General features: G+C 40.5%; 2 protein-coding genes across 2 annotated transcripts in view; one reads left to right on the top strand and one right to left on the bottom strand.

Annotated features, from left to right (window-relative positions):
• On the bottom strand, window positions 1-18481 carry SPCS2 (signal peptidase complex subunit 2). The gene is made up of 5 exons (XM_036428266.2): window positions 18314-18481; window positions 9700-9783; window positions 8976-9136; window positions 7467-7601; window positions 1-857 (listed from the first exon to the last, which is right to left on the bottom strand). Exons 1-5 carry the CDS (start codon window positions 18422-18424, stop codon window positions 671-673), a joined length of 678 nt encoding a protein of 225 aa, XP_036284159.1. The 5' UTR covers window positions 18425-18481; the 3' UTR covers window positions 1-670.
• Window positions 18482-18560: 79 nt separating this feature from the next.
• XRRA1 (X-ray radiation resistance associated 1) overlaps window positions 18561-23262 on the top strand; it is a 43572-nt gene continuing 38870 nt past the window's right edge. Inside the window, exons 1-3 of the mRNA XM_036428258.2 lie at window positions 18561-18787; window positions 19603-19701; window positions 22590-22645. The gene's annotated coding sequence lies outside the window, so the exon portion shown is untranslated. The remainder of the gene's footprint in view (window positions 18788-19602; window positions 19702-22589; window positions 22646-23262) is intronic.

The raw sequence follows: 23262 nt of genomic DNA, 5'->3' as shown, positions 1-23262 counted from the left end.
TTTTTTCATATCTTCTTTCTTTTTATTGAAAAAATTTTTAGAAAATGGCAGTTAATAAAGGACACAAACAAATCAGCAAATCAACAGGGATATACTAGTGAAAAGCATAGACAATATAAAACTAAAACTGTCATTGGCTTCTTTAATTGGTTAAGAGCACACAAAATGTAACAGGCAGACGGTCTATTTTAAACAAATTAAAAAGCTGGGTTTTTTCCCCAATTCTCCTCGTCAGATATATACACACCACAAAAAAATGGTGTGTGAAGAAGATGTGTACAAGTAGTTGTATCCTGAATTAAGGATACAATTAAAACAGCTATTGAAACCGGAATTAACAACAGATTGACAATTTTAAAAACTGAGTCTTAATATGCTGCATGGCACAAAGCTATACTATTCTGCTAGATATGAAGGAGAAAGTCTGTTCAGTTTTTAGCAAAAATGCTTCTCCAGAAAAGCAAATGAAAACAGTATAATCAGCAGACCAAGAAAGCTACAGCTAAACATCAGAGCTATAATTTCTCATATCTCAGATAGAAAATCTTATTTATCCAGAATGGACTAAATTTCAGGACAAAACAGTAACATTTAACGTTTTTTTACTTCTTTCCTTCTCACCCCATAATTTTGCACGATCTTGCAAAAAGATGGCTGCTTTTAGAATTGGCTATTTTATTTTTCTTTCTGTAGCAAGACTGTCATGAAGTCTTGATATTTCAGGCTCATATGCATCCATGACCAGTGTCCCACTGTGGTCAAAAAACTTAGCAATGGACCTGGTGAACTCAGCTTCCCGCTGCTGCTTTGTTCTCCCACTGATGAAGGTCAGCTTCAGAGTGTATTGGTCATCAAACCTAAGCAAAAATAATAAATCAGCAACCATAAAAAACAAAGGAAGAGATTCACCCAGTAATAGAAGAGCAAGTATTTTCAGTCCGAAGGCCAACGCTCTATCTACTGAGCCAAACCGGTTTTGGCAAGAGCAAGTATTTTCAAAGAATAAAGGTGAGAAGCCTACACAAAGAGTTCTCTCAAAAAACTGCCTTCAAGATACAAACGCTCATTCATAGGTGTTGCTTTGGGTCCCTGATTTAATTACTGTATATGTCTTTTATCTTTCTTGGCATAAACTGTTAAGCCATTTGGAACATCTTCTTTCACCTCTGGACTTTGTTACTTGTTATGCTAGACGGGTCTTCCTAGTAGCCACTTCTCCCCAATCTCAACCGACTGGTTCCCATTCTATATAATAAAAGGCTAATATGCAGATCAACCAAACTGTGGAAAGACCGGTCGCTATGACATGCACTGACCACCAGGTGGCAGACGCTCGACACAGGAGCTACCCCTGGTGATCAGTGCATTCCCATAGGGGGAGCACTGCTCAGCCAAAAGCCAGGCTCAAGGTTGGTAAGCACAGGGGTGGTGGCAGGAATCTCTCCCACCTCCGAGACCACCTCCAAGGCAGTATTAAGGACCCCTCGGGGGATGTGTGCCAGCAACTTAGGCCTGCACCCCGAGAGGGCACAGGCCAAGATGAGGAGACAACGTCCCCTTCCCCCACCAGAGGTTGTGCACCGGGCCTCTAGTTTGTTAATATCAGGTCTTAAACTTCTCTGAGAAAGCCTTCCCAAATTAGGTCAGATGTCTCTCCCCTTGTCTTGCACAGCACCATCAATCAATAGTCAAATACTGAGTCCCAATCATATGCCAAGTTCAATGATTGGCTCCCATGCAATCAATGAAATTACCTAAAGAAATAATGTTTATGTATTTGTATTTATTTATTTTTTGTATACTTCACTGGATTCAAAGATTCTTGAGGGCAAAATGTTTGTCTTTTTTGTATTCTATTCTTAGCTTGGCACTTGCTGGGCAATCACATTTTTATAAGTAAATAAAGAACCTTTGTTTTCAGAGATGCTCCCCAATTCCAGGCTACTCAGTCCTTAGATCCTGTAATCAATCTAGCTCCATGTTCTACCCTGATGCTAGGCAAGGGGTGTCTTTTGCTCCAGGAATTCTAGAGGTTCCTTAGCTAGACCTTACGGAATCTTGAAGGCCTTTACTATCTCCATCCATTCAAAAAGGTTTACAACATCAACCTCTGGCGGGCTGACATTCTTCCCCTATTCCCACCTATTTCTGCCTCCATTTAACTAGGGCAGATTCAAAGGATTGTCAGGCTGGTATTACCTTTAAAGGAAGCAGTTGTTTTAGCCTGTTTCTATGCATTTAAAATAGGAAAACTACCACATACTTTTCAGGATCACTGTCATGGTTAAAAATGCCTATCATTAACCAGTGCTGAGGAAAAACAAACAAACCGATAGCTTAATAACTTAAAAAAGTCGTCTAGCCTGTTATTTGTCACACCTGGAGAGCTAGGAGTGAAGACTCTTTTTTTCAAGCTCTGACCAACTACTGCTGATATCACACCAATATTTGGACTTTTGGACCCAGTTCCATTGGCAGTTCCATGGCTTTGATGGCAGAACATGATCTGATGAGCTGTAAACTAACGCATTTTAGAAATAATCACTAATTCAATAAATATTTTATTCAGCTCCAACTATGCATGTCAGGCAGTTTTACAAGCTAAGGATATAGAGCAGTGAACACTAGGACAAACCTTTAGTTTAGTGTGTGTAAGGAAACCAACAATAAAGTAAAAAAATACAATACCTGAGCAGAGCCCTAAAGAAGGTAATAAAACAAGCTACCTGAAAAAAAGACTGTCCCAAGCAGAGGAAACAGCAAATGCAAAGGTTCTGAGACAAGAACATGCCTGGAATGTGTGAAGAACAGAAAAGAGACCAATAAGAAAGAACATAATAGAGTAGGAGGCTAAAAGCCACAAGATATGAGGGATGTGTTTGCATATGTATATGGGGTGCAGAAAAAAATTAGTATGGATTTCTAAGTTATGCTTAAGATTTTAGTGTTGTTGTTGTTTTTCCTATGAGTAAGGGTTCTGAGCAGAAAATTGAATTGATCTGCCTTATTTTAAAAATGATCACTCGGCCTATTGTACTGGGAATAGACTACAGGCAGGGAGAGCAACTGCAGAGGTCCATTAGGACATTATACAGTAACCTAATTGAGAGATGATAGTAGCAGAGGAGATGGTAAGTTGTCAGACTGAATATATTTAGAAGGTAGGGCTGACAGGGTTTGTTGGAAGAACTGAAAGAGCTAAGTCAAAATGATTCCAGAGTTCTAACCTAAATAATTAGAAGGATGGAGTTGCCATTTATTGAGGCAGGTTTAAATGAGGGAATAGCAGAATTATGTTTTAGATGTGTTCATTTTGAAATGCTGATTAAGATCTAGTGTTAAATAGAAAGCTGGGAAACATCTGGAATTCAGAGTAGAGGATAGGATGAAAACTCAGATTTAAAGATCTTCATTATATAGATGGTAAAGTCTTGAAAGTGTAGTAAGATTGCACTTAGTGAATAAATATAGAGAAGAGGTGCTAGGAACAAGCACTGGTCGCATCTCAAATTTAGAGAAAGGGAATAATGAAGGATTATAAGACTAAGAAACAGACATTACAGTAAGAAGGAAATTAGAAGATTATCCTAGAAGCCTACTCTAAAAAGAAAGTGTAACAAGGAGAGAGTGATCCACTGTGTCAAATGCTGCTGATAGGTCAAGTACAACGAGGAAAGGGAAGTGAAGAGGAGCAGATCAGAAGATAATGGGAGAAGAAAAGGGGACAGAGAAATGAGAACAACGTGTGAGAAGAGTAAGGAGAAAGAGAACAACTTTTTTAGTTGGGAGAAATTACAGCATGTTTCTATGTTAGAAAGAATAATTCAGCAGAAGGAGAAACATCAAGTCAATGATAAGGGATAAGAATTTAGTGGACAAATGGAGAGGCAGCATCAGACAGGAACTTAAAAAAGTGGAATATGATGAGCAGATAATGACGCAAGACTTCCGGTTGCTTCTATCTTCTCAGGAACAAAAGAGGCTGAGAGTAAAGGTGCAGGAGAAGAGGTTCGAAGACAGAGAAGGTATGAAAGATCCTCTAGACTAGGGGTGTCGAACTCAATCAGAGAAGGGGCCAAAATCTAAAATCCAGTCTAAATCGCGGGCCGAATGGTTTACTGAACAGTCATAAACTGTCATTGTGATGGAAACGCAGCGGAGTGCAGTGATGACAGCGCGGTGCGGGCCACATTGCAAGGCCTGGCGGGACGGATTTGGCCCGCGGGCCTTGTGTTTGACACATGTGCTCTAGACAGTGAGAGAGCAACTGGACTATAGAAATGCCATGAAACCTAAGATGGGTAAGGAGAAAGTGAGGAGAAGAGGGACAGTGAAGTGAAAAGGTGGCAGGCTCAAGGGAAGCCAATGGAGCTGAAGAACTGTTAGGACAAGGAAACTACAAGGAGATAGACTACGAAGCAGTGGCCAGAGAGTGGGATACTTAAAACTGAAATTATTGAAGATACTTATGTATCAGTAATAGCTACCCTGATTCCCCGAAAATAAGACAGTGTCTTATATTATTTTTTTTCTCTCAAAGTTGCACTAGGTCTTATTTTCAGGGGATGTCTTATCTTTCCATGCGCTAGGTCTTATTTTCGGAGGATGTCTTATTTTCAGGGAAACACGGTAGGTCTAGTATATGACCAGGGAAATAAGTGCTTAAGACTTGGTAGAGCTGAGCCAGCATAGCTCAGTGGTTGAACATCAATCTACAAATCAGGAAATTGCAATTCAATTCCCGGACAGGGCATATGCCTGAGTAGCAGGCTCCATCCCCAGTGTGGAGCATGCAGGGGGCAGCTAATCAATGATTCTCTCTCTCCCTCTCTGTGGGGAAAAAAAAAGACTTGTAGAAAACAAGATAATCAGAAAAGAGAAAGTAAAACTGAGAGGCTGAAGTACCAGAATAATCATCCATTAAGATTTATGGAAAGAGCTATGTTAGAGTGCCAATGAACTAGAAGCTTTCTTCAAGAAAAGAGAAGTGGGTCTATATTTAACTGCAATCAGAAGAAAAAGAGGTGGCATTATTTCCTCTCCACAGGCACTAATAATATGGCAGTTAGTAAAATTCAGCAGGGAATATGGAAAAATCAGAACCCTTATATAATGCTAGTGGAATTGTAAAATGGTGCAGCTGTTTTGGAAAACAATCTGTCATTTCCTCAACCAATTTTAAAAGAGTTAAAACTGGATCCAGCAATTCCTCTCCTAGTTATATTATCTAAGAAAGGAAAATGCATGTCCATACAAAAATGTACACAAATGTTTAGAGCACCATTATTCATAATTGATGGAAACAACTCAAATGTCCACCAACTAATAAATGGGTAAGCAAAATGCAATTTATACATGCCGTGGGACGTTATTCAGCATGAAATGAAATACGGTAGGTAGATATGAAATATTGGAATGAAATATTGACACATGCTATGCCACAGATGAATCTTGAGAACATTAGGCTAAGTAAAAGAAGCTTGTCAAAAAATAAAACACATGTTATAAGATTCATTCATATAAATATCCAAAACAAGAAAGTTTATAGTAACACAAAGTAGAATAATGGTTACTTAAGGTTGTGGGGAATGGGAGGATAGGGTATAGGCTTTCTTTGTGAGGTGATGAAAATGTTCTAAAATTGTTTGTGGTGACAATTGCAAATATCTGTACATACACTAGCAACCATTGAACTGAATACACTTTAAATGGGTAAACTGTATGGTATATGAATTATATTTCAATAAAACTGCTTTAAAAACACAGTCAGAATGAAAATAATGAAGTCAAGATGATATTAGGGGCTAGAATTCTGCATCTATGTTTCAGTGAGCTCTGCCAGAAGATAAGAACTCAGCTGCCACATCAGAAGGAAGGTCTGCTTCTCCTCACAGGCATCTCAACAAGTTGGTAATAAAAAGCTTTTTTATAATGATGCTGTACTTACCTTCTATTTGTGAATAACTGTACTTGTGATTTGAGAGCTTACTATATGCTAGAAACTGTATCATGTTTTTAGGATTATGACTAAGAGCATGAATTCTACCCTGGCTGATGTGGCTCAGTTGGTCGGACATTACCCTGTGCACGAAAAGGTTGTCAGTTTGATTCCCGGTCAGGGCACATGCCTGAGATGTGATTCGACCCCTGGTAGGGGGTGTGCAGGAATTAGCCAATCGATGTTCTGCTCTTATACTGATGTTTCTGCCCCCCACCCCTCCTTCATCTTTAAAAAATAAATTAAAAAATCTTTAAAAAAAAAAAAAAAAAAGGAGCATGAATTCTTGGCTCAGGCGTGGGCTGGAATACCTGCTAGAATTTACTTTTGAGCTGTATGACCCTGAAAGAATTAACCAAGCCCTAAATGGTTTGGCTCAGTGGATAGAGCGTTGGCCTGTGGACTCAAGGGTCCCAGGTTTGATTCCAGCCAAGGGCATGTGCCTTGGTTGCAGGTACATACCCAGTAGGGAGTGTACAGGAGGCAGCTGATCGATGTTTCTAACTCTCTATCACTCTCCCTCTCTGTAAAAAAAAAAAAAAAAAAAAAATCAATAAAATATATATATATTTTTTTAAATAATAATTAATCGAACTCTTTGGGCCTGTGTTATTTTAAAAAGGAGTTGTTCTAAGGCAGTGTTTCCCAAAGTGTGGTACATGTACCCCCAGGGGAACAGGAAGAGTTTGGTGGGGGTACGCGTTGCACCAGAGTTTGGTGGGGATATGCACTGCACCGTGCTTAGCTGCGCCTAATTCTACATTCTCATGAGTACGAGGGGTACTCAGCATTACCAAACTTATAGAAGGGGTACACATATGTCAAAAGCTTGGGAAACACTGTTCTAAGGTTTATATGAGATAATAAACTTAGTACAAAAACCATTACATGCTCAATAGAAATCTGCTATTATTATAGCTAGTATCTCATCTTCTGAACAACTCTACAAGTCATTTTTGACCCTACTAAAGTTCATAGTTTACATGACATACCAGAAGTCACACAGCTAGAATTTGAACCCTATTCTAGATACTTAAAAAGATCTCAGATGTCAGCTGGACAAAGTTATACCTACTGTTGGTCAGAAACAGACTGAATTGTCCTTCTCTGAGTTGCCTGGCACATTGCTTCAGAGATTCCTGATTGCAAAGAAGAAATGGGAGCTAATGGAATTCTTCAAAGATACTGACTTTATACCTTTGGCCTTTATAATTCTGCATCCTAATTGACTCAGGTAATTCTCCGCCAAAGTAATTTCTCCCAGAGTTTATCCTCAGAGCATATCTGTGATAATGCAACATCAAAACTGCAATGCCAAGAAAAACTTTATAGATCATTCATAATCCTTTCTTCATTTTACATGACTAGTATGATCTGCATAGAGTAAGCATACGAAGTCTGTTGCTGATGACTCAACACCCATGGAAAAGCCAACACTGGATTTAAGAATCTGTGAGGATAGTCATACCTTTTGAGACTGGAGGACAGTTGCCAAATATCATCAGGATCCATCCCTGTAGGATCTTTCCTGTGGGCCACGAGAAAGATGCTCTTCTCCTTATATGAGGTATAAATGGTCAGGATCCCCATCATCACAAAATAGGTTCGAATACGGTTAAGGGGAAAACACACAAACATACTCACAAAAGAGAACTAACACATATTGACAAGCAAGGGCTACAAAAATTATTCAAGTTCTTTCTTGCTGTAAAAACACTTAATATTTAGCCATTTCATTTTCATCCTTATGTTTATGCACCAAGAGAAGCAAGGCTTTCAGGTTAGAATACTTAAAAGGGAAACTTCAAAAGGGAAGAGCATAAACCAGCACTTATCTTTTCTGTTCAATGATAGCAGATATAAGAAGATTATGTTACCTACTTTGTCAAGACTTGTGCTTATTTCTCTATAAAATACAAAACTAATAATCACAGTGAACTTAACCAAATTCAACCAATTTCATGAGGCATTAAAAGAGAAGATAAGTGACTTGAAATTAGTTTACTATAAGAACTACTTCATATTCATGGAACTTATTATTTTCAGTTTATGACAGCATTAACTACTATTTTGAGAACCTATTATGTGCCAGAAATTGGCATAAGAGCTTTGTATAGACTATAATTTAAATTTTATGACAGTGAGAGGCAGGAAAGTATAGTGAAAAATTTCACAATGGAATGATTTATAGATGCCACATCTGGGGACTATGATTTGGGATCAATTTGGATAATACCCTTTTTTTTTTTTTTTTTTCAGAACCTGGTTAAATAGCTTGCAAAATATCTTTGAAGAGAAATTCCTGAAGTGAAGATTTTAGAAATATTTCAGATTGCAATAACACTGTTAAGAAAAGTAAACTGCCTACCAAAATGATAATTCTGAGTGTATATTACTCATATTTACAAATAATTAACATTCAAACAGTTCCAAAAAGGAGTTCTTATTAGCACAAGATCACAAAACAATCTGTATTTCAAACCCAGGTTTCGCTAGTTCCACAATAGGTTATCTCCACGGTTACACAAACTCCACTTTTATACCTCATGCTCAGTAACTCCAAGTCCGCCTCTCAGCTTCAAGGAAACCTGACACAGATCTAACCTTCAAAATCTGATCCTTTCCTAATATCCTGGAATGAGTGGCTTGAAGCAACCTGGTCTAATGGGAGAAGTTCTAGACTAGAAATAAGAAGAGCTATTATAAAACATCATTATTGTTTTTTGCTATCAGGTGCTCATACTTGGATTATTACCTCTATTAATAACTACAATAAATGGAATTAAAGACAAAAATAAACATATTAAATCTAAAATGTCAGTGATAATTACTAGATAAATTTACAGATTCCCATAGATGATAATATTATTGGCAGAGCCCCAAATCCAAGTTTGTCTTTTATAAGGAACAGGGAGGTTAACAGTAAAGATTTTAAAATAGTCACTAGAAAACAAACCTGAGTATAAATAAAGGATATGATATGACGCACAACGCCAAAACAGGCTTGGACTCTGGAAAAGGGTGCATATAATCCCAAATCAAAGCCACGATGGCAAAGAAACAGGAGATGGTACAGATGGTGAGGCGACCGTCAATTAGACCAAAATTCTCCACATACTTGTACTTTTCCAGAAGTACCTAGTGAGAAGAACAAGAATCAAGCTAACAGGAGTGCTTCCTTCCTAGAATCTGCTTTTATTCTTAATTTCCAAGATAAAAGCTATATAGGAATCATATAAATTACCAACTAGTTCTTTCTAACCAGAATTTTATCATTCCAAGCAAAAGTACTCAAGCAGTTTATAACAGATGTCCAGAGAAAAAGTTCATCAACTTCTCATATGTTTTTTAAAATCTCTAACTTATTCTCTGGGATGAAACTAAAATTTATTTTCCCTTTTTAATTAGAGAGATGAACTATCATAGATGAATGTGTTATATTCCCTCAATCTTCTCGGCTCTTAGCTAATCAACTTAAAAACAACAGATTAATAAGCTTTCTGAAATTGAAATGTTAGGTAGCTAACATTTATATTTTTACACACGCTCCCCCACACACACTGTAAGGATTTTAGAAACTGCTTTCTGACTCAATTCCTAACATGGAAAACTAAGATCATTCCAAGTGACAGAGAAAAAGATCCTGCCGATGAGCCATCACCTATAAACACACTAACAGACCCACCACCTCAAGAAAGTACCTTTTTGGCAGAATCATCCAAAGAATTTTTCACAGCTGATCCATCCCATTTATCAATTTTTACAGGCTTATCATCAATCTTCCACTGTAAAAAAAAGAGTTGTACATCAAGAAATATGGCATCTTATTGAAAGTAAAATGAACTACTTCCTTAAGGACATTCTTAAGTATAGTACCATTTACTCTTTCTCTTCCGATGTTGGACATCTCAAAGACAGAACACTTAGAAATGAAGGTGAAGGAGAGTAGGGTCACTAGGATCAGGTGGTGCTCAGCATGTTGCGAGTCTCCATGCTGAGAAGTAAAAAATCTGTAAGCCGAAAACCAGAACACTTACATGGGCTACAGAGACTACAGCGTGAACTCACATATCCCATTCCTGTTCTACCCACATGTGAGCACAGAAAAGTTCTCCACTCGGTTATCCTTTCATTTGTGACCACAAAATTCAGAAAATATATATTTATATGGACTTTTGGACACTAATAAAATGAGAAAGGTCTCCTTTAATATACTAGTACCGTGTTTCCCCGAAAATAAGACATCTCCGAAAATAAGACCTACTTACAGGTTTCCTTCTGAGTGAAATATAAGGCATCCCCCCAAAATAAGGCCCCCCCTAGGCTAAACATGAGAGATTTGGTCCACTGATTCTGAAAGAAATGAGAGTCACAAGAAATTCACCAGGAAATTCAGGAATTGGATTGTTATGATGATGTTCCAGAAGATGAATAAATGAGTAAATTCTTGATACTGTAGGATTCACAGTTTGTCTGGTTTGTGTTGACAACTACTGTACCGTATACAGGTAATAAATTTCCTTTATTTTCACTTAACAATAAATGTGTACCGTATTCTTCTTCATGGAAAAATAAGACATCCCCTGAAAATAAGACCTAGAGCATCTTTGGGAGCAAAAATTAATATAAGACACTGTCTTATTTTCGGGGAAACTGGGTATCTTCATCAGCAAACAACTTTTATGTTTTACCAGCATGTCTTAACTATAGGAAAACAGCAAATCCAGTATAATCTGTTGGAAAAATTTTTTTTATTTAAAAACCAACTTATATCACCAGTGAGTTGTGCTTTTGGACAAACCCTGCTTCAATTTCCCTCATTTGCAGAGGTTGAGAAAGGTTATCAAATACTGTGCTACTTAGAGGCAAGTGATTCTCTCACACATTGTTGGCAGAAATTGAAAATGTAACAACACCTAGCTGAAACCGGTTTGGCTCAGTGGATAGAGCGTCGACCTGCTGACTGAAAGGTCCCGGGTTCGATTCCGGGCAAGGGCACGTACCTTGGTTGCGGGCACATCCCCAGTGGGGGGTGTGCAAGAGGCAGCTGGTCGATGTATCTCTCTCATCGACGTTTCTAACTCTCTATCCCTCTCAATTCCTCTCTGTGTAAAAATCCATAAAATATATTTTTAAAAATTTGATAGTGATTTATAAAAAAAAAAAAGAAAGAAAGAAAAGAAAATGTTACAACACTTATAAAAGACAATTTAGCACCTTGGATTCAAGTTCCCACTTCTGGACATTCTTCCATATCTACAACTTCTGGACATTTTTCCATATCCACATCAACAAGAAATAATATATAAGGCTATAAACATAGCAGTATTTAGAGCAGTAATTATTATATATTTATCATACACAAAATAGAAATATATATTAGACCATTTAAGCAGAGATGACAAGTAGGCAGTTGGATAGGCTCAGAGGAGAGGTCCAGGTTGGAAATATAAATGTGGAAGTCATCAACTTACAGATTATATTTAAGCCATGACACTGGGTATCTCTTTGAAATGAGTGTAGATAGAGAAGAGGGCCAGAGACTTGCCAAATATTTACAGCCAGGAAGAAGACTAGATAAACAAACAATAAATAAATAAATGAGAGAGACCAGTGAAGGTGGGAGAAAACCAAGAGCAAGAAGTGTTCTTGAAGCCACATAAAGAAAGCATGTCAAGAATGAAGTGATCATTGAGTCAACTACTACTGAAAGGTTGAGTAATATGAAAAACTATCATTGAGATTTCACCAGAGGGAGGCCACAGCAGAGAAATGGCACAGACAATAGCCAAAAAAGGACCAGGCAAATAGAAGTTATTAACTTCTATGATATCACTGAGCTACAAAATGGTAAATAAGCAGTTAATAATAATATTAATAATTTGAAGCTTCACAGGTTACTCAGTAAGCACTATAAAGATTTTTAAAGAGTTTAAATTAAAATACAATTCACATACTATAAAACTTGCCATTTTAAAATATACAATCCAGTAGTTTTTTAAATTATTCTCACAAGGTTGTGCAATTATCACCACTATCTAATTTCAGAATACACTCGTCGTGCAAAAAAGAAACCTCATACCCATAAGCAGTCACTCCCCTCCCAGCCTCCCTCCGGCCCTGGCAATCACTCATCTACTTTTTGTCTGCATGGATCTGCCCTTTCTAGACATTTTATATATGGTACTAAATGGAATCATACAATATGCAGCCTTTTGTGACTGACTTCTCTCACTCAGCATAATGTACTGAAGGTTCATCTGGGTTGTAATAGGTATCAGTACCTCATTCCTTTGTATAGCCAAATATTCTATTGCATGGATATACAATATTTTATTTATACATACTATAGTACATCTGTCAACGAATACTTGGGGAATACTTGGGTTGCAGCTACCCTTTGGCTATTGTGAAGAATGTTGCTATTATAATTTGCATACATGTTTTCATGCAAGACATATTTTCGAATTCTTTTGGGTTTATACCTTGAAGTGGAATATGCAGAGTCATAGGTTAACTCTATGTTTAACTTTTTGAGGAACTAATACACTGTTTTACAAAGTAACTGCATCACTTGACATTCTCACCAGCAATGAAAAGGGTTCCAATTTCTCCACATCCTCACCAACAAAATATATATAATGTTTTTTAAATTATATAAGACTAGTGGGTGTGAAATGGTATCTCATTGTGGTTTTGATTTGAATTTCTCTAATGACTAATATGTTGAGTTTCTTTTCAAGTGCTTGTTGGCCATCTATCTTCTGTGGAGCTATTCACCTTTTATTCTTTTTAAAATTGGGCTGTCTTTTTATTGAATTATATAAGATTATATAGTATAGACACATTAGATATATAATTTGCGAATATTTTCTCATTCTATAAATTGTCTTTTCAAGTTCTTGATAGTGTCCTTTGACACAAAAATGTTTTTAAATTTGAAGTAAAAAACAGGAGTTGTAAGATACTATTAAAGTTTAGTTTGCAACACTATGTTAAAAAAGCCAGCACCTTGTTTCTTTTTTTGTTTTTAATCTTCACCTGAGGATATTTTTTCCATTAATTTTCAGAGAGTAAAAGGGAGGCAGGAGGGAGAGAGAGAGTGATCAATGGGAGAGACACATCGATTGGTTGCCTCCCTGACTGGGTCCAGGGATAAAACCCACAATCCAGGTACGTGCCCTTAACTGCAAATTGAACCTTGACCTTTAGTGTGTGCAGGCCAATGATCTAACCACTGAGGAAAACAGACCAAGGCACCACCTTGCTTCTTTAAGCACACACACACTTACAGTAATGCCATAAAACTGTTCATTTCTTTGTCGGAGCTGGGTCAGGACACAAGCATCCCATCCAGAAGTCTGACAAACTAAGATACCATCACTGAGAGTAACAGGAAACATGGTTGGTAGGTGACAAAGCCAAGGCTTAAGCCCAAGTCTTCCAATCTCAAAACAGATGCTCTTTCCACTACTGCATTAGCTGGCACATGGCCTGCTCCAGAATGAGAGGCAACATAGTAAGGTAAGAGAACTGACTGAGAACTGGGGAAGCCAGGTTCTGGATTGTTACTAACGCACTGTGTGGTCTTGGGCAAGTTGCTTCTTTTCCCCTCTCCAACTGTATCCATGTCTACAAAATGAGGAGGTTGGAACTGATGAGCTTCAAGATCTCATTACAAGCATTTTAGAGAAAACACTACTGATTAAGCAGAACAGTTAATAAATAAATAAAAAACCTTAAGATGTCAGAACCAGAAGAGATTTAAAAAGTCATCTAGGACAGCAGTTTTCAACCCAGAATTGTTAAAATGCAGAGGGAATAAGTAGCTACCAGTATGTGTGAAAACATGCAGGTGTCCAGGCCCCACCTCTAGAGAATCAGATTCAGGTCCGGAATGAGGTTCAGAAATCTGTATTTTTATCCGTGATCCCGAAGGGGTCTGATGTAGACAGTCTCCATATCATGTTATGAAAAATATTTTAAGAAAGCGAATATACCCAGAACAACTGCTAGTTAGCAGTAGCTACATGCACTTTGTTGAGTACTTACTATGTGCCAGACACCACCTTTTAAGGTAAATGCTACAATCACCCCACTTTGCAGATGAAGAAACAGATATAAACAGATTTACTAACTTGCCCAAGAACATACCTGGAAAGTGGCAGGCAGGATTCAAAGACAGATGGCCTGGCTCCAGAGCTTGTGTACTCAATTACTAAGATACAAAAGCTGGACTTTAAGATTTAGCTGATAGTCCAATCAAGAGACAGAAATCCAGCTCTGAGGTTAAAAGGGTCTAGATATAGCTTCTAGAAAGCATGGTTTAATACCACAGTTTAATAGCCAAAACAAATTCAGTCAGGAGACAGAAAAGGATTTAGTTTTGGAAAGAATGATTTAATACAACATATTAATTTTAATAGTCGAAACAAATTAAGCAAGCAACTTTTCTTTATAGTCTGCTAGGCAGAACAAAATGCTTTGGTGTATTTTGGGCAAAATAACTTTTTGCAATGATCTAAGTTATTCTGTGATGGAGTTTAGATTATATTTGCATACCTATTTTTAGGACCAGGAAACTAGAACTGTTTTGTTCTTAAAGTCATTTTCTCTGGAACAGAAACTCAAATCTGCCGAGGGAAAGCTATAAGTACCCTTGCATCGCTTTATTATATTTGTTTATGGCAAGTGAAATTACAGCTAAAGGATATAAAAATAAAAACCCTCCAAAAAATCAAGACAAATCAAAGACACTGTCTCTCATTCCCACAGAGCAAAAGTTTTTCTATTCATTCAGATCTTGTTCCATTGAGAATATTTTTTCCTGTTCTCTTCCACAGCACCCTGTTTTCAGACAACTTGAAGCACCATCTTCTAAGACTGTTTCTGATGACTGAAGTGGCAGATCTGAAGTTTTTTCTCTGTTTTATTCACTACTGCAAGTACTTTCTCTAGAATCTCTCATGAGAAAAATGGACAAATACAAATTGGTATAACAATACAAGACTGTATGTCACATTAAATGACAGCTTAATACCCATGTTCCATGAATGCTAGAGAATTCAGAAGGGGAACAGCTCAATGTAAGGCAGCAATGAAGTTTTCCAAAAGGAAGTGCCTGAACAGCTCCTGACTTATTTCTATCTCCCTTCTTGGTTAATTCTGCCAAGTGTTCCTTTATCTATTTTCGCCTACTTATTATTCAATTTAGGGGTTCTCATCACCTTGTCAATCTAATTTTATAGCCCTTTACAAGGAACATGTACCAATATTATACAATTTAATATTTACAACAAGCCTGTAATATGTTTATACTAGAGGTCCCTAGGCCTGGCTAGTGATCAAAGCGCAAGCTGAACTCTGTGTCCTGGGCAGCACCATGAGGAGATGCAGGCTGGGGCGCAGTGTGAGCCTCTGGGCCACCCAATGGTGCCGTACAGAAGCCAGGTGGGCAGTGCGCTCCCTCCCAGCCTGCTTCCCAGACTGGCTCCTGCGCAAACCCAGAGGAGCCATCTGGCCCTGCGGTCCTGGTGGCTGCTGCCTAGCTCACCCAGGAGAGGCCAGAGGCCACTCCAGTATGGGGTGGGCTCCTCACAGGCCCCTGACACCTGAGCATGGGGCTACCCGGGCACATGAGCCCTGCCTGGCATCCTGGGGGAGGGTAACAGAGGGAGTGAGAGCGAGTTCGATGGACATCCCAAATCCTCACCATACCTCTGTCCCCATCACCCTCGCCCTCAGGTATCCAGCGAGAGGTCACAGAGCGTCACATGCACCTGCTATGTTCTGTGCCGCTCCCTGGTGGTCACTGCACATCACAGCAAGGAGTAGAACTCCTGGTCTCCTGGTCAAACCACCGCCAGAGGGGACAATTTGCTTATTAGGCTTTCATTATATATGAGGATGAGCATCTACAGTATTTACATAAGAAAATTTAAGTTCAGGAATACCAGGTAACTTATCCAAAGCCATGCAGCACTAGAACTTAAGCTTGTCTTTCATTTTACATAAACTCAATAAACTACTATAGTATAAGGCCTTACTAGAAGGCTTTTAATTTTTACTCTCCAAACTATCTGAATAATTTTCCTAAATGCACTTTAGTCTCAAAAAGCTTCAACAGCTTCCTGCTCCTACTTCAAGGAATCCATGCCCTCTTTTTCTCTTATTTATTTATATTGATTTCAGAGAGGGAGAAGAAGAAAGACTGAAACATCAATGATGAGAGTCATTGACTGGCTCTACTGGAGATCGAGCCCGCAGCCCAGGCATGAGACCCTTCAGGCTGAAGGCTGACACTTTATCCACTAAGCCAAACCAGCAAGGGTCCATGCCCTCGTCAATCCTTCAGGTTTCTTACAGAACTCTCCAATCAACTCAGCTACCTAAGAAACATCAGGCACCATCTGTGTACCTTTGCTCAGGGCATTAACTGGCACAGTATATGCGTTCCCGCACTCTCCCCCCAAATAAAGTCCCAGCTCCACTTCAGACAACAGGTCATCCCTGGGGCCTGACCCTCCCCCATCCTCCCCCATCAATTAGATCTCAGGGATCATTTTCTCTCTCATTTGAACCTCTGTAAAAAGTACACAACTAAATACACCAAAAACTTCTCTGTTTAATATTCTGGGTATCCCATGTCCTATACTCAGCAATACTGAGTACTTTCTGACAACAGGATTCTTGATTTATTCCTATGCCATCACACATTTGTATTAAGACACCATAGGTTAGAGAGATGGTTAATGCCTATCATCTCAATTGATTCTCCCCAAGCCCCTAACACTTCAGATGAAGAAAAGGAGGCTTAGGGAGGCTAACAAAGCATTCATACAGTCTGCACGTAGCTACTTCAAAGCCCAAATCTGATGACCCCCAAATCCAGGTTCTTTAAAAAACACAATGATGCCATGTACTTTTCAGTAATCACTACCTTAGCAGAATGCCCATGCTTAATGTTTGCTGATGGTAAATCCAAATGGAGGGACAGGCAAAAGCACAGGCAGTAAGGTGCTCACCCAGCAAGAAGGCAGGGTTTGCGTGTGAAAATGACCATCAATTCCCAACGTTTTCACATGTTTCCGAACAATGTGCTCTGAACCCATCCCCCTCAACACATTCTGTCCCTTAAGAAGGAGTGTGAGAATTATATAATTCAAATCGGATGACACCAAAAGACGAGCAAAGAGATCAGGATCCCTCGATTGGATACGTCTTCGTTTCTTCAGCACCTACTATGTGTAAGGCACCGGGAAGTCTGAAATCTGTTTCCAATTAAAGTAAAAAACACTGACTACTTACTATATTAAAGACCCATGCTTAACACTTCTCATCCAACTGGCCCAGGGCCCTACAAGGACAGAACTGAAAGGAACCTTAAGGCGTATAGTAAACCCTCCTTTCACAGATGAGGAAATACATAGGAAGAATAAGCATATTTCAAGGTCACCCAACTAATTGAGGGGAGGCAGAACCAGTACTAGGACGGAGATCTCCATGCAATTGTTTCTTCCCAGGTGCTGTGCCATGCAAAGGACAAGAAGGAACAACCCAAAAACAGAGTTTTCCCTTTTCTTTTCTTTTTTTTTCTTTTCTTCTCAACCCTTGTTGCTAGAACCATAGTTTTTAAAAGCGTGGCTGGGCGGAGGGAAAAAAGCAAAGCAAGTGCAAGCAGCGAAATCGATTCACCTGGACTCGAGCAGAAAGAAGAGGAAACTGGGGGTGGTGGAGGTGGGGGTGGGGGGTTGAAGACGGCGAGAGAAAAAAATAAATCATAAAGGCTTCCTGTCAGTCCAGCAGAGGAAGTCCATACTCAATCATTAAGTTCAGTAGTAGGGGTACCTGTGATAAAACGCCTAGAAACTTGAATCCTTAGCGATACGCAAGGGTGGGGGGAGTCGTGGTGGGGAGTCTGGGGACTACCGACTTCCAGCAGATGCTGTCATTCCTTCGGGCTTCAGTTTTCCCCGTCGGTGAAATGGGCGCACGGAACAGGAGCCCCGACACCACCGAGGAAAAGCGCCGGCCGCGCAGAAACGAGGTAGTCATCAGGCTAACCATCAGGTTATCCTAAGAAGCTGCGGTGACCAGCAGTACGGACCGGGAGCACTTCCTTCCGAGAAGGAAAGTAGACCTGCCGAGGAAAAGAGCCCGGGTCTGGAGAGTAGTAGGGTTCCCATGGTGTGCCAGACCAGTACTGCCCGCGAGAAACCTCTCAAGAAAAGGGGGGCGGGGATGGGAAGGCTGGCTCGCCGCGCCTCCCAGGCCTCCGCCGCCGGCCTGGACGGTCCCCCAGAACGGCGTCCTCACCTTGTCCAACAAGCCGCTGCGGCCACTGCCTGTCCCGCTGCTATAGCCGCCGCCAGCCCCACTACCGCCTCCGCCGCCACCAGATCTCCCGCCCTGTCCAGCCGCCGCCATCTTGTCTGCCTAGGCTTCTCCCTCCCACTCCTACTTGTCCGAAGCCGATTGGCTGGAGTCCCCCGGCGTGACGTGCCGCGCGGAGCCCGTCGGGATCCGTAGTTCGAGGCGGGCTGACGCGAGGTGGCCCTCGGACGTGGCCGCGGGGCTTGCTGGGATTTGTAGTGTTAGACGCGCCGGCTGCCGGTTGTTGCCGGGAGGGCTTAGCCGCGGCGTCGCGGTTACTAAGGGGTGGAGAAAGTAGTGGCAGGCGCCACCGTGGAGCGGCTCCGGGATCCCCGTGAGGCTCGCAGGCGCGCATCCCGCCTGACCGGGAGGTCGCTCCCTCGAACGCCTCGGAGGCGGAAGCGACGCCGGAGGCCGGTGCGGCTGGAAACTTAGTTGGCCTGCGGGGTTAGAGCCTTCCCGGTCCCCAAGGCAGGGTCTCCAGAGGGCGGGCGAGCGGGAGCTCGTTCTCCGTCTTTTTCTAGGCCTGACAGCACCAGTTATTCTCCCTGGCGACTGTCCTCTTCACCGTTAGTAATGTTTCCGTGTGTCCTGTCAGAGAATGACAGGAAACTGGTTCACTGACTGCTGTCCGCCAGGCAGTGTTCTGTGTGCATTTACTTATTTTCCTATGTAAGCTCAGTGGATATATACTATAGTATATTAGTTTCCGGCGTGTAACATAGTGATTCGACATTGACGTACTTTACGATGTGATCACCCTACAGTCTAGTAAATCATCTGTCACTGTGCAAAGTTATCACAATATTATTGACTATATTCCCCTTCGCCTTTTTCACCTATCCCCCTGACCCCTCCCCTCTGGCAGCCATCAGTTTGATCTCTGTGAATCTGTTTTTGTTCGTTTTTTTGTGTATTTTTTTAGATTACACATGTAAGTGAAGTCATATGGTATCTTTCTCTGACTTAACTTAGCATCTAGGATCATTCATGTTGCAAATGGCAAGATTTAATTCTTTTTTTAGTATATATATAATTTTAAAAAGTGTGGAGCTGAGAGGCACTACAATTACACTGAGATTAGCTCCTTAAATCTATTTATGTATATAGATATAGATATGGATATAGATATAGATAGATATATTAAATGCCAGATGGGAGAATGTTATGGTTTTATTAAACTCAAATATAACGTGCCCATACGCTGTCTGTCCATTTTCTTCTCTGTGCAGCCTGGCGTTGTGACTGGTGACCCTAGTGGCCAGCTGGGCCGCTCTGTCCACAATGGCTTTGCAGCTGTGAGAGGAAACGTCGGGAACGGTCTCCGCAAAGTAAGATTTGTTGGACATCTGCAGCACTCCCAGGTCCTCGGCATTGTGGGCCAGTGACTCTCAATAGCCCCTGGGCAGCACGGGCTCTGTTTTCTTGTTGCTCCCGTAACAGTGTTGGACATCAAGGTCTGGCCCTTAAACCTCCTGTGCATTGATTGTCCATGCCTCTGGGTGTCTATCAGTTCCGCTTAACTTTGACATATCTGCCCCACTGGTGATAGATGAGCTCTTGGTCCTGTTTCTGATGATTGGTCTTGGGTTTCATGAGGGGTCTGAGGGCTGCCATGAGGCAGAATAGGAAATGGCTGCCCCCTCTGTAGGCAGCTCTGAAGAAGAGAGCTCATTCTTTTCTATTGCCAAGTAATACTCCATTGTGTGTGTGTGTGTGTGTGTGTGTGGGTGTGTGTGTGTGTGTGTGTGTGTGTGACTTGTGCCACACCTTCACTACATCCATTTTGTCCTCAGCCTGTCAGGTGAGGAAAGTAAGGAATTTACCCAAGGCCATATAGCATGTATCAGAACCTGATTTAGAAGCCAAGTGTTGTTGTTTTTTTAACCTCAAAACGCATGGTATGTTCCCTCTGCTGCTCTGCTTGTATAATTTTAGGATGTAATAGTATTCTAGATTTTTACTGATTCACATATTTTTCCACAAAATTTTTTGAGCAGTAACATTGCCCAGAACTATACTAAGGGATACAGGGGGATCAAGACAGATCTGTTAACGAAAAAAACATTGAAACCTGTAAAGAATTTTTGTGTGAGTTTATTTGAGTCTTACTGTCGACACGTGCCTGGAAGTAGAACCTCAACGGATTGAGATAATGCTCCAGAGAATGGCGGGTTACATTTCTATATTTATACATTGCAATCAAAGGAAAGGGACTTAGGTGAGTTACATGAAATTCATTGGTGATAGATTAGGGAGGTGGGACAGAGCGAAGGGGGAAACCTCTGGGATAGGGTCAAAGGTGAAATGATGGACATGAGCTTCTTTTACAGAGATGGATACAGGATACACTACTCTAATGTAATTAACAGTTGACAATTAACTTGATAACAATAACAATGAGGGAATGTCTCGAGGCCATTTGTTGTGCCCTGAGGGGTCTGGGGTAAAAGGAAGTTACAAGTTACCCAGACATCTCACAGATATGTTATCTTAGATGCCGGAAGGCAGATGGGCTCAGTAAAAGATCAAAGTTGATCTTTGTCAGGTGAAATATCTGGGACTTGACTACCTACTATAACCTGTTAGATATTTAATTTTCAAACCATCGTTTGTGGTTATCTTAGGTCTCTGGGTTTGCAAGACTGCATGCAGGCCTCCCCTGAGCTTGTCAAGTTAGCATGTGGCTCTTTTCTTTCACAGATCTGTTTCCTACTCTCATAGAATTCCCATTCAAATTATCACATAGTGCTCTATTACATTGCATCACTTGTGTGATTTTTATTTCCATAAACACCTCAGTGTCCAAATGATTAAACATACATTTATTGAGTGCTTACTATGTAGCAGTCACTGGGGATATTTTGTTGAATGGAGCTGATAAAACACCTGTCTTGGCAAAGCTAACGTTCGTCTGGTAATTATCACTAAATAATATTAGGTGAGATTTCCTCATCTCGGTGAAGATGCCCCTGTAGCTTTTTGTTGTTTATCTTTGATAACTTCTAATTTCTCATGACCCAGCTCTAATGTCACCTGTTCTGCGAAACCTTCCCTGACCCTTCCTTCTTCCTTCCCCCAGAGAGAATGAAGTGAGTGCTCTGTAGCATTGTGCTCATGGTTCAGTTTATTTCAGTGAACGTTCATTGAGCCTCTTCAATGGGCTGTATGAGGTGCTGGTGATAGAGAAATATGTAGGATGCAGGCCTGGCCTTAGAGTGGCTCACAGCCTGGGGTTGGGGGCGGGGGGGTGTTTGGAGTGAGGAACAGGCAGTTAAGCAGATCATATAATATACCTAATGGGGCATTGTGCCTCCATTAAGAGGCAGGCCTTAGATGGTAGCACAGAGAAGGGTCAGAGAAGGGTCAACCTGAGGAGAAGCCTTCTGCATGAGCCAGGCAAAGAGGGGCAATGTGTGATAGGCCAAAGGAATAAGACAAGCAAATGAGTGCAGATGAAAAGCATGTGGAGTGTGTGTGTGTGTGTGTGTGTGTGTGTGTATGTGTGTGTGTGTGTATGTGTGTGTGTGTGTGGCTGAGATTAGCTCCTTCAAATGAGACCAGAAGTAACTGAAGCTTACTCCGCAGGCAGCCTCTAAATCTGGAACTTGAACTTGATTTTTTCCGTCCTGTAGGTAAAGTTCCTATTTCTCTTTGGGTTACTTTCTAGGCAATGTGAGCAGGGGGTTGTGCGCCCTTTCTGGGTCATTAGTTGTAAATCCACACCTTACCACCTAGTGTTCCACAGGGGGCATTGGAATTTCTGTGATTAGTTGTGTACAGGTCTGTATATCCCCCTTGAGTATGAGTCTGATTCATTTCTTTGTGTTATGTGCATAGCAAATATCTTTTCCCAGATTATATCGTATCTTACAACATGGTCTTTGCTACTGTTGCTGTGCATAAATTTATCTTGTGTAAATGATGATATAAACTGGTTCTTTCCTTACTGATTTGTGATTTGCACATCTCCTTTAAGCACTCTAGCCACATCTCATTGTCATAAAATTATTCTTCTGTTCCACCTTCCCATCTAGGTCTCTGTCTCTATCTCTACATATGTATCAACCTACTTCTGGGCTTTTTAGTGTGTGGTATTTTTCTAGGCCCTAGGTGAGACACATTTTGGAGCAGAAGAGTAATAGAAGAATATAATTAAGCAGCAAGGTCAAGAGCTCTGAATGGCAGGCTAAAAAGGAGTATAATATCTATTTTACAGGTGAAGAAACACAAAAAAAGGGAAGTAAAGAGACTTTTCCCAAGATCAAAGATCAAGTAAGTACTATGCAGACCAGAAATAAGATTCCTATGTTCTATAAGTTACTTGAGCCTTCTCCAACAGTCATCATCTCTAACATTTCCCATCCATCCATTCATTCATTCATCTATCTATCTGGCAGATGGGTGTAGTTGGTCACAAGAGACAGTTCCTAAAAGATTGAGTTAAATACTGTTGATCTTTCCCCATTGATCCATTCATCTTCCCAACACATTTTTAGTGAGTTCTAGGCTCTATGTTAGGACCTGGTACTACATAAGTGGTAAGGTATTACAGGCTCCATAGCAGGTGGAAAGTTGGTAAAAGCAGCAAACAATTATAATAAAGTAATAAGTACTACACTAGAAGTATGGGTGGTGGTGGGGACACAGAGGAGGGGCCTACAATCCTTTTGGGGGTGGTCAAGAATCAGGAAATTGCCTTGTGGTAGACTGAAGAAGATACCAACATCACTCATTCATTCCACAAATAATTGTGGAATCTGTTATGTGCCAGGTGCTGGGTTAGGTGCTGGGGATAAAGAGATGAACATCATAGATGCTGACCTTCCTCTGGAGGAGCTTAGAGTTTAATTAGGGAGCTCAGAAATATGTATAAAAACCCTTGGATCCTG

The sequence above is a fragment of the Pipistrellus kuhlii genome, unplaced genomic scaffold (assembly GCF_014108245.1).
Source record: "Pipistrellus kuhlii isolate mPipKuh1 unplaced genomic scaffold, mPipKuh1.p scaffold_m20_p_9, whole genome shotgun sequence".
NCBI classification, from domain to species: domain Eukaryota; kingdom Metazoa; phylum Chordata; class Mammalia; order Chiroptera; family Vespertilionidae; genus Pipistrellus; species Pipistrellus kuhlii.
The sequence above is the reverse complement of the archived record's forward strand: the minus strand, read 5'-3'. Positions and strand labels throughout refer to the sequence as shown.

What these genes read in the sequence shown, in the direction of transcription:
- SPCS2 (XM_036428266.2), bottom strand. Translation starts at nt 18,424, where the DNA reads ATGGCGGCGGCTGGACAGGGCGGGAGATCTGGTGGCGGCGGAGGCGGT. An exon ending in GCAGCGGCTTGTTGGACAAG is followed by an intron (nt 9,784 to 18,313) that starts GTGAGGACGCCG and finishes TTTTTTTTACAG; the next exon opens with TGGAAGATTGATGATAAGCC. An exon ending in TTGGCGTTGTGCGTCATATC is followed by an intron (nt 7,602 to 8,975) that starts ATATCCTTTATT and finishes CCGTATTCGAAC; the next exon opens with CTATTTTGTGATGATGGGGA.